General features: G+C 34.8%; 1 protein-coding gene across 3 annotated transcripts in view; it reads left to right on the forward strand.

Annotated features, from left to right (window-relative positions):
* LOC138330179 (fatty acyl-CoA reductase 1-like) overlaps positions 1–5,836 on the forward strand; it is a 38,176-nt gene extending 32,340 nt beyond the window's left edge. For all 3 annotated transcript variants that reach the window (XM_069277611.1, XM_069277613.1, XM_069277612.1), the window contains one exon: positions 540–5,836. In XM_069277611.1, coding sequence (XP_069133712.1) covers positions 540–699 — 160 coding nt within the window. In that variant the 3' untranslated portion in view covers positions 700–5,836. The remainder of the gene's footprint in view (positions 1–539) is intronic.
* The last annotated feature ends 6,514 nt before the right edge of the window (positions 5,837–12,350 follow it).

Below are 12,350 nucleotides of genomic sequence, written 5' to 3' on the forward strand. Positions count from 1 at the left end.
TGGCTGCCCCCAGAAAATCGCTCTCCAAAATTAGTAAATCTATTGCTCATAATGCAAATGTAACATTACCGATAAATTTCCGACAATCTTCGGAAATATTGGCGGAAACTACTCCAAGATATTGCGATTGGCTAATAATGACGACATGAATTTATCAATGCACCACGCATTTCGTATCGAACGTAAGTGATATCCGATTTTCTCTGATAATTTGAATATAGAAGGACACAAACTACGTTTATAAGCAAACTAAAGATATTAATACTGTAAACCAACTTTCTTTCGTGTGCGATTTATTTTCACGAATCTTGCGATCAAAAAAAAAATTGCGAAAGTTTATTTACGCGAATCAAAATATTCCACCATTCTTGTACAATTATCATAAAAGGTATTTACTTTCAGGTTTAAAACCACGAAACTTAACCTGAGTGAAAATGCTTTAAAACTGAAATGATTTCGCGGAATTAAGAATCTGCGAAAGAAAGGCGATTTACAGTATACATGTATATGTGTATTTATTTTGTTTCTCTATTTTACAGGCTACAACGACTGCGTTTTGCCACCAATACACTCTTCATCATCGTTGTTTGGCGAATTCTGATTAATCGCGTCACTATAGCAAGATCTATGTGGAATTTTCTCCTCCATTGGGTTGTCAAATTTTTCAACTGTTTGCCCAAGATTGCTAAGATTACATGAACGGATGTGGTTGTTAAAGAGCGTTTTTCTCGGGATTATCTGTTAATGTGGTGCAATACAGATAAAAGGAGAGTTGACGTCTCTTTTGTAATGGCGGCGATGGAGCATTTCTGAAACAGTGTTTGCAGGCGGTTTGTTGGTTGTCCATGAACAATCAGGATCATTTTGGTGGTGTTCGGTAACTTAAAAACATTGTTCCTCCACAGTCGTCCAGAGCTTGTCAAAACAGGCCAATATGTTTGATATCGCATACAGTATGTATGTATAATGAACATTAGATCGTGGAAGTTATTCTAAATTGAAAAAAATGGAAGAGAAACAGTATTAATACGGTGCATCTTCGTTCACACGGAGACGAGACATAGCAACTAGCGAGATGTGATTACCTCAAATCGAACAGTTCGTACCTTAGTTTTACAAGAGTTAAAGAAAATAATTGGGGCCAATAAGACAAAATCCTACATTCCACAATAAGATATAACAAGCAATCTGACGGACCGTCCATATGGTGTTTCTGGTTTAGGAAAAACAAAGACCACTTTTAAAGGGTTGAAAAATTTGTAATTCGAGAGGTGGTGTTAAGAGTGATAAATAATCTAGTTGTAAGAGTATTGCATTTAACACGTGTTTTTCTACCTCTCTCATCATACACAACCTCGAAATGAACTTTTAAGATGAATGCACAACAGATATGTCTTCTTGATGCCTATTCATCCATTTACAATAGTTAAATTGAAAAGCAAATTTATAATACAATACGATTAGGATCACAAAACAACAACTATAGATAAATGTTCAGTCAGCTACAAAGAAGATGAAGTGAGTCTATTTGTGTTCAGGTAACATATGCAATGACAACAGCTGCATTATTGCAGTGTGGTGTAAATTATCCTACCTCAGCTAAATATGTTTAACAGATTATGAATGCGATCACGCCACTTTATATGACTTGTCGATGATGTGCTGGTCTTTATACTGCAGCCTGTGACAGCTGTAAACGTTATGTTACTGCATATTAAACTGCACACGTCCATATTTTAGCGGTAATTAAATTTTCACATTTTTCACGTTAGACCATTTTTTTCAATTAGTTTTTTTGCTCTTTTTATCCCCCGCGAAACGCGTTTGCGGGGGATATTGATTTGGGCTCTGTCCGTCCGTCCGTCCGTGCGTGCGTCCGTCCGTCCGTCCGAGTATCGTTTCCGGGCTATAACTCCTAAACCGTTCAACTTGGCTACACGAAACTTTCTGTACATGTTAGGCTAGTGCTCTAGTTGTGCCTTTTGCTAATGGGAACCTTTCATTTTCGATGCTTTTTCTGTTACCATGGAAACTTATTCAAAAATACCATATTATTAAAGTTTCCTTTCTATTCCGGGCTATAACTCGAAAACCGTTCAACTTGGCTACACGAAACTTTCTGTACATGTTAGGCTAGTGCTCTAGTTGTGCCTTTTTTCTAATGGGAACCTTCCATTTTCAATACTTTTTCTGTTACCATGGAAACTTATTAAAAAATACCATATTATTAAAGTTTCCTTTCTATTCCGGGCTATAACTCGAAAACCGTTCAACTTGGCTACACGAAACTTTCTGTACATGTTAGGCTAGTGCTCTAGTTGTGCCTTTTGCTAAAGGGAACCTTTCATTTTCAATACTTTTTCTGTTACCATGGAAATTTATTAAAAAATACCATATTATTAAAGTTTCCTTTCTATTCCGGGCTATAATCGAAAACCATTCAACTTGGCTACACGAAACTTTCTGTACATGTTAGGCTAGTGCTCTAGTTGTGCAAATGGGAACTTTAAAGTTTCCTTTCTATTTCTTTTTCTGTTACCATGGAAACTTATTTCTAGTGCTCTAGTTGTATCAAGATTTAAACTCTTAGTTACAATGAGCTTCATTTATTTTATGTTTGAGCTTTCATACACAACTGGGCGCGGGGGATAATGCCAAGCTTTGCGGCTCCTTGTTGCTCTTAAATAAGATTGTGCTAATGCCATTTTCTGTATATCTTTAGTATAGTTTTTTTTAAATGCTCGAGTTCATCACGGTAATTTCTTGTTTAAAATCATTTTTTGGCTAAAATGAATTTACCACATATAACTGTTTGTTAATGCAAAAATGAATAGAATATTTTCATATCAAACATGATTTCTATGCAACGGAAGAATATTTAATACTTTTGCATTTTCAAACACCATGGAATGCAACTATATTTCTCCACAGCTCATTCGGGGAAAATTGAACTAATAATAGTTTATAGCCCTCTTCTTTGCTGCCTCTCGCCTCTTTCTCCTGGTGTTCTCAGCGTTTCGAATAGATTTCAGTTGTTTTCTGAGGTCGTCTCTCAGTTGTTGCAAACCGATCCTCTTCGTGATGTTCGACCTTCTCAGCTCCCGTCTCAGTTTGCTGATCTGGTGTTCCCTTCTGTTCGGCTGGCGAGTATTACCTTGCCTTTTCTGCTTCTCTGTGCCAATTCTTTTACATCCCAATGTGTACACAATTGTTGTCAAGGACTTTACCTTTCTCTCCACTCCACCTTGCAGTGTTGTTTCCACTATCCAAGTCCTCATCTAGTTGTTTCTATGTGTCCTTGTTGTTTATGCGAGGTCACTTCACCTTTCTCCTCCTTTCGACTGTAGGTTCATCTGCTCTAGTCCATCTTCTCCCTCAAGTGAACTCGCGGTGTCTCGCTGTGACGACACAGCAGCGGAGAGCTCCTCAGCACTTTGGTCTAAATCCTGGCTGGGAACCTCCTGTGTCTCACCAGACGGTATATCTGTGCGCTGCTGCCGTTTCTCCTCAGTTTGACACTTCGCTTACGCCTGGAGGATCCGTAAGCCTCGAAGATTTTTGCAGATTTTTCCACAGTGGCACTTGATCTTTACTTCCTTTCCAGTCAAAGTCCATTGAACGTGTTGTCTTTCCTCTCGAGTCTTTCATCCTCCCTCCTCTCGGAAGACTCTGGATGGTGTCGCTCTGTATATGTGTTCGTAGCTGGTGGTAGGTTGTACCTTCACGGATACTGTGAAGTGGGAAGCTGCCTCACTACACCCTGGTACTAGTCTGTTCCTAGATGTCATCTGTCTTTCCAGCGTCTCCAATATGTTCTTGGTTGCCATCCAGTCTCTCCTGGAAGTCACTGGTAGCCCAGTATAGTTAATTACCTAAATACAATCCCTGGACTGAAGCTCCACAGACGTCATCAGCCAGGTCCACCTCACCCTGAACGTTTCGACTCCTAACCTGGAACGTCCTCATGATGGCGAGTCGACAGTGATTGGCCAAATCACTACCCGTCTGTGGATAGCTTCCAGCTCATGTCTTGTCGTCTCCACCACAGCCAGCTGGACGACTTCTCTGCTGTTCTTGACAGTCGGTCCACTGCTGCTTTCCTGTCTCTGCTCTTTACACCCAATGCTGCAAACATTCTCCATGTTGAATGTGCAGGAAATCCTCTGCATCCGATCTCCACTGGGAAGACCCAAACACTCCACCCTATAGCTAGGGCACTGATATCTCGTGCCAATTCTTCATACTTCCCCTTCTTTCGCTCGAATGCCTAAAATCTTACTTTCATGCTATTAGTCTAAATTGCGAAAAGATTGAACCCCAAAAATAACCAGCTGAGCCGTATTAGACTAATTTTGATAAAAAATTGATAATATAATGTAGATCCGAAACAGTATAAGAATTCCATAGAGTGTTTGCTTAATTTCACTTCCTTAGCAAGTGTCGCAAGATTTTCAGATTTTTTTCTCTGGTTATGCCATCAAATTTGAACTGAAATGCATATAATTGACATAGATGTCAGAGAGTGATTTGACTGTCTTTTTATTTCATTCGGCCCCGATTTCTCGAAACAAAAGTGCAGACTTCAGTCAGAACTTAAGTTTTTACCCTTATGTAACTTATAGTAAAATATTTGACTTCAGTTTGTTTCGAGAAATCGAGACTAGTACAATGTAAATAAGAACGGCCATATATAGAGTTTATAAAAAATTATCATCCATCATTATTCATCTGCCTGATGGAAATATTTTAAGCTTAGTTTGCCTGAAAAGTAATAATTTAAAAATAAAACTTTTTGAAATAAGCAAATGTTAAAATATCTGATGCAATTCCATAAATACCTGATATGGTATGTCTGTTATATAATTTTACAAATGTTTGTATATATTGTATATTACTAATTTATATCGTGTTTTAATGTTTTTACCAGACATTTTTAAGGACTTTTATTGACTTTATCTTAGTAAAATAAACTCAATGTTTATAAAGAAACAAATGAATACATTCCAGTTCGTGTGGGTTTTTTTATTATTATTATTAAATCAATATCTAATAACAGCCAGTTACTTTGTGACTTGCAGTAAATGGTATATCGGTCATGTTGAATGCAAGCGTCTGGAATTGAATGCATGTGTACTTGAATCGTTTTTATGTACGTATATTTATATAAGTTATTTCTTACAACAAATGCGAGTGTTATGGATATGACAAAGTTGTATTTTTATCTATTTTACGTCAGCGCGCTGGAAGATTTCAGGTTCCATAAGTGAAAAACAAACACAATTATATTTTTAGGAACTTAAGATGTTTACAACACGGAAAATAGTCCTTCCTTCCATTCCCAATAATGTAAAATCCATAAAAAACAAAACTCTTCTCTAAATTTGATCAGCTGCAAGTAAATACCTTTTTATTTATTTTTAGGAAACAAATGTGCTTACCTTATTCCAAATTGAACTTCTGGAAAGCTTTTGTTCTTTAGAAACAAAAAACTTTTAATTTTCTTTTGCGTTTTTTCGCTTGGTTGGCTGGTAGATTTAAAAAAAAAAAAAAAAAAAAAAAAAAAAAAAACAATAGTATAATGTTTCGAGTGTGTGGAGATTTACGCATGTAAAATTGTCACGAGTTTAACTAATGTATAAGAAAAAGAAATTAATTTCAGCGGTTTTTAATGTTCGTTATCTGGCTCTAAGGGTATATTTATATATGATTTAACCATTTGTAAACATTTCACGGATCAATATATTTAAATGCGAGCTTCTGCCGGAGCGTTGGGATGAATGGTTTGTATTGTTAAGATTTATTGTAATTTGAATAAAAAAATATGGCGAAATTCTTATCACGTTGTCTGTTGTCTATTGCTATATCATGAAATCTGGTCTGAGTACACCGCCCAAACTTGTTTTTCCACATTATGTCAAGATCCATTTACACATTAATGCATACAAACGACTCGCCGTGTTGTTTAATTACATCTAGATAAAATTTACAATTGATGAAAACACAGGTAGTTTATTGGACATGTCGAATATATGACACTTTTATTTAAAAGATTAAAAAAATGATTTTGGAATTTTTAATGTGGAGATATATCACAAACGTTAAACTGTACTCTACTTGTATGTGTAATAGCTTTACATTATTTTTAGACTCCTCCTCATTACACGATGTAATGTACATTCTGTTTAAATAAATTCTTGAGGTACACTCGTTTTCTTTTAGAAATCGCTATGCTTTGGTATCAGCCCATTCTCATCCATCGGAGTTACTTCCCTTCCTTTCACTCTATCTACAGCAGATGCCGGGAGCCGAGAGTGGTATCAGCCACATTATAACAAAAGTGCTCGTCACAAGCATAGCGATATTGATATTACATATTTGATGGAATTTAAACAAAGAGAGTTGAGTACGCGGTTTCCCAAAAGACCATTAATAAATGAAGTAATTAAGCAATGGATATTGTCATTTCCTTTTGTAAAACAAGTAATCTCGTATGACGTTTTCCCCCTTCATTTCACTATAGTAAGACATAAGACGAGTAAAGTTAGAAATAAATGTGTATTGTCGCCCACTAAAGACATTCTCAATACTCCAGAGGTTTCGATCACATACGATCTCTACACACCTGGACTATCTCATAGTAAAACTGCAGGCTCTTGAAGAGGGTGACCGCCTTATATCTCTACGGCCCAATAGTCCGAAGGCCCGTCAGTCCGAAGGCCCATTAGTCCTAAGGCCCGTTAGTCCGAAGGCCCAATAGTCCGAAGGCCCGATAGTCCGAAAACAGATAATACAATTGGGATTTATATGGGAATAGTACTTGAAATGAAACAAACGTTTATGTTGTAAACTTGCTAAGGTATACTTACATGTATGTGACTATAGAATTGATACGGAAAATGATATGAAACAACGAAATGTAGCGTATTTTCAAAAAGAGCATAATCTTGAAATACATAAACGTATCTGATATTAAAGAGTATTATTTTGTATATGTACAATGTGATCCTGTTTAATATTTCCCCGAAAAATTATCATTATGCGGACCATTTCCATCATTATGGGTAGAATAAACAATTCAAAGAATGGGGAAGCAAAAATAAGTCCTTAAATACATGTATATATTGTACAAAATAACGATGTTTACATGTATAATAAAAGTCATTTTTCGATAAGATTTGATTATATACATCATTTATTCATGAAGCAATGTTAATCCTAATGCAATACAGTGTACAAAAGGCTAACAATCGGACATTTTAAAGCTTGCATGTTTGTAAGATAATCCATAGAATGTATGCTTGTGAGATATTCTATAAAATGTAAGATGTTATTTTATTTTTTTTTTTTTATCTATTTTTTTTATTTTGATGTAATTTTGACCTGGCATTGCTCATGAAGAAATGACAACTTGCTGTCCATAGAAATTGTCAGATCATCAGTGCCGAAAAATGTTTTCGTCAAAATACGTTAATTATAACAACTCTCTAACATGCAATATTTACTACTTTTCGGACTAACGGGCCTTCGAACTATTGGGCCTTCGGACTATTGGGCCTTCGGACTAACGGGCCTTCGGACTATTGGGCCGTAGGGATAGAAGGGTGTCACCCTTGAAGAGAAACCGGTAATTTAACGGATGGACCACGAAGGACAGACGATTTGAACAGCCTAATATGGGCTAAAATAAAGAGTATGTTTTTAAACAAGAGATCCCAGAGCGATATTGACGCCCACCAAAGAATAATTTATATCTGACAGTGGAAAGATGGATCTTTTCTCTGCTTTCCAAACTTTAGCCCGAGATACTCTAGCCCTTACACCAGACTTGGACATTATGACAGATAGATGTCTAAACATCTATCTGTCATAATGTCTAAGTCTGGTGTCAGGGCCAGAGTATCTCGGGCTATCCAAACTTCAAATATAAACTAATTATGAAATTCGAGAAAGACCCTTCAGTACTTTCCGAGAAATAGCGGTAACAAACTTCAACTATCAAAAGCCTGTCGGCCATCTTGTAAACCACTAGGCCCATAATGCTATTTGCATGACTTGGACCCTAGGGGAACCCACATGAAATTTGAGGCATACAAAATGTATCCCATCAATACGTTCTGAGAAATAGCGGTAACAAACTACATCTATCAAATTCAAAGATGGCGGCCTGTCGGCTATCTTGTTGAACGATTGGTCCCATAATGCAGTATGCTAAGTAACCAAATATATGGAAGTTAAGAAAAATCCCTTTGGTAGTTTCTGAGAAATAGCGGTAACATGACTTGTTAATGTACGGCAAGACGGATGGCATGACCATGGACGTAAGGCGATTTGAATATCTCACCAAGGATTAGATGGGAGTGAGGGGAGTGGTATTAGAACAATTTTTCTTCGCGAAGTTGTCCCTTTGTCTCTTTACAATAACTTCTAGAACTTCAGCATCTGTTAACCCCTCCACGAACGGAATGGGGACGCGCAAACTACAACTATCTAAATAAAAAGGAAACCAGGGAACCAACATAAAAATACACTTGGTTTATTATATATTAGTATTTCATATACTCAAGCGACAATACTTGCCGGAATAGAATCGAGGTCTTACCAACTGAAATATACGCTGCAATTTAAAAGTATAAAGATGATCTAAATTTCTATCTCAGAATTCCATACAATCACAACGAGTAAAATAATTTAAGTAAATTGCCTAACGTCAGTGAGTATTGTTATATAAAAATAAAATAACAAGAAAAAAATGTCGTTCGCCCAACGTCACGGGCCTTGCACATCTCACCATCTGATGATGATGGACCTAAAAAACTGATGACTCTAGTTGATCCATGGAGTTTGATAGAGATTTACCTTGAATTCAATAGACAAAACAACAATTAAAAAGTTCTCAAAGGTACCCAATTTTATTGATAATACATAAACAATTGTAAAACATAAAGATATACATTGAAACAAACAAGGTCACTGAACCATAACATAATGTAAAGTCAGTGGACCGTAACACAAAGTAAGGTCAGTGGACAGTTACACAACATAAAGTCAGTGGACCTTAACACAAAATAAGGTTAGTGGACTGTTATATAAATTAAGGTTAGCAGACCCTAACAGAAAATACATGCAAGGTCACAAATATGGCAAGTCAACATCTACAGAATTACTGCAAATTAAATGGACAATATGAAGTCATCAGGCCACAAACATATTATTCTCTCTTTACATTTTATAGTTATCTCCCTTGCAAGTAAGTATCAATTTTGACGTCTTCATTTTGTGAGTTGTTTTCTCTGAAGAGTATGATGTAAAAGAAGCAAACTGATGGCACCACAATTAATTCCTATCTGAAAGGGCTGTTCCATACCAAAGTACAGAATACTGGAAAGCAATTCATTTTGTTGTGGGATTTAATTTCCCGAAATATGTAGAAAATTACACACATCTTGTGAAATAAATTTCCCTGATTTTTTTTTAAATTGTAGTAATACTACAGTAGCGCACTGAACCTGTAGATCAGGAAATTAAATTGTCATGGAAAAAATTGATTGGCATAAAAATAAAAATTAAACAAAATCTGAAAAACATGTAAGCAATTTAACACACAGAGATCGAGACACAATGTAAATAATGGCACTACTATGACAATAAAGCTACAGTGAAACCTCACCTTACGACCACCTCAGTGACAAGGCCCCGATTTCTCGAAACAAACTTAAGTCCAAAATTGACTTAAGTCTTAAGTTTTCATATAAGTTACATAAGGAGAAAAACTTAAGTTTTTACTGAAGTCTGCACTTTTGTTCGGAGAAAACGGAGCCAGGATCAATGTCTATATAAGGGCTTTTGTTTTAAAATCACCATTGATGAATTTTTAGGAATATCAAGAAACACGCATATTTATTGAACAATAAGACTATCAAACTTGCAGGATTAAACTAATTTGTAGAATTGATGGAACACTTCAACGGGTCTAATTTCATTTTAAGCTATTTAGACCTATTTTATCTTCATTATTCTCTATTAGCATATCTATCATTATTACAAAATGATGTGCCCTTCTAGGTAGGGATGGATTGTTACGTCGTGCATGTGATTGTAACGTTATAATTTTTTCAAAGAAAATGACATTGTGCATGCATAAAATGTTGATGTAACATTTGAAACCTTCCAACAAGGGCAGATAACTCTGTAATAGTGTGACAAAATATTTACAGATTTTTTAAAAACCTTTTTCAAATATTTAGTAGTCTCCTTTCAACTTTCAGTTAAATTTAACTCTACTAGAGTCACAAAGAGTTTGAAATATTCAAAATTAAAGTACCTGTATTTGCAAAGTAAGGGGAGACAATTCTAGACAGATATTTGTAACTTTATGAACAACACAGTAATCCATAACTTATCTACCATTTGTTGGTACTTATTTAAGAATTAATGACCTTATTTTGAGTAAATACTCAAATTTATTTACCCACGAAGGTGATCATTCCAGAGGCCAGATATGAAAGGTGTTTTAAGCAATTACCAGGTAATATGTATGCAGGAAAAAGCAGTTAAAAAAGAAAATAATGAATATAAAATGTACCTGTAATATGTATACATATCCTGTTTTTCAAAACTTCATTGTTGCATTAGCATAAAAATGGTTAACAAAAACGTTTTTAAGTAGAACACCACATAATGTGAAATCTGAGTAATGTAACAACACTTAATTTAACTGACCTTGACTAACAGCAGCAAAATAGGCAAAAAATGCAAGAAAAATGCTTGCTTCAAAATTAAACATAATTTTTAGCTATATGTATTACATAATGATTATTAGGTTATTACATAATGATTATTAGGTATATTTTTTAAGTAGTTGTACATTCATTGAAAAATGATGATATGCAATAACAATTTTGTTTTATTGTGTCAAATAAGGGTAACAGACCAATGTGGTTTATTGGGTTAATAAGAGAAAATCCGGTATCATGAAGATGTCAAAAAGTACACCAAAAACAAATATAGTATCTCCCAAATCATATAGTTCTTATTGACAAAAATTGCATTTACCGTATTACGACTTGATAAGTGCCCAAGGGGTTTAAAAAAATGAAAAAATGAAAAGTGCTTTAATGAGACAAAACTATTGCAAATCTATACAATTTTGACAGCTTTGGTCTTATGCCCAGGCATTTGAAATAAGGCCTCCAAAAACGTGAGGGGCGCTTCTACGGATGCGGGCGCTTATTGGGTGGAATACCGTAATACAATGTTAAATATTAGTATCTCATGTCTGAAAGGATAAGGGAATGTAGATTAATTGCATGGACAACAAAGAAACATTTTGTTAGGTATGTACATTTTCTTGATTAAATAAATAAAAGAGCTAAAATTTCTGTATTTTTAAATGCTGTGATACACAATTACGTTGTTGATTTGACCTATATGATGACCTTAGTTGTTGATGGGTCATTAAGCTAAAACAAACAAATATAGGACATGACGAAAGCAATAAATCAGAAGGCCTTAACTCATTCATCCCTAACAATTCATAATGAACCGTTCGAGCATCTGATATGGAAGAGTTCAAATGCATCTTCAGGGGTGAATGAATCATTGGTTGGTGGTTTATCACTGAGCACTCTGGATTTCTTCCTCCTTTTAAACCTGGCACGTCCTTAAATGTTCCATGCTGGGCATCAAAAACAAACAAACATTGGAAGTTCAGCAATAATAAACTGTTGCCATAGAGAGTTTTCAGTAAAAAATATAAATTAATATATTATAATGTAATGGGTTAGAGTTATTTCAGACAAGTTTAAACTGAATCCACACCGGTTGTGTAGCTCATACTTGTAATAAGGAAATTAAATTGTTACACATCTGAAAAGAAATCAACCTTTCTAAGAATGTCATTGAATATGTATCATAGCTATACAAGATACGTTGTATAAGCTGTTGTTCATAAACACTGAAGATTTATACATATCTACAAGATTTGATCAAAACATTTTACTAGGTTATAAATTTTAATAAAATGATTTTTTTGTAGATACAACAATATAATATATAATTCATCAATGTTAATAAAATGATTTTTTTGTAGATACAACAATATAATATATAATTCATCAATATGAATCCAAATATAATCTTGTACTATTGAATTGCCTCATTTGCAAAAGCTATGACACCAAAATTCATAAACAAAAATTCATGTAAACATATAATACTACATCCAGCAGATATATCATTTTTCATATCACAAAATAAATAAACAACCAATTGTTTACAACATATCATATCCATGATTTCCTGATTAATGGCAACAAAAACAGAAAAAAAAATATGAAAAGGAAAAAATCTTC

This window comes from Argopecten irradians, chromosome 8 (assembly GCF_041381155.1).
Source record: "Argopecten irradians isolate NY chromosome 8, Ai_NY, whole genome shotgun sequence".
Classification (NCBI taxonomy): domain Eukaryota; kingdom Metazoa; phylum Mollusca; class Bivalvia; order Pectinida; family Pectinidae; genus Argopecten; species Argopecten irradians.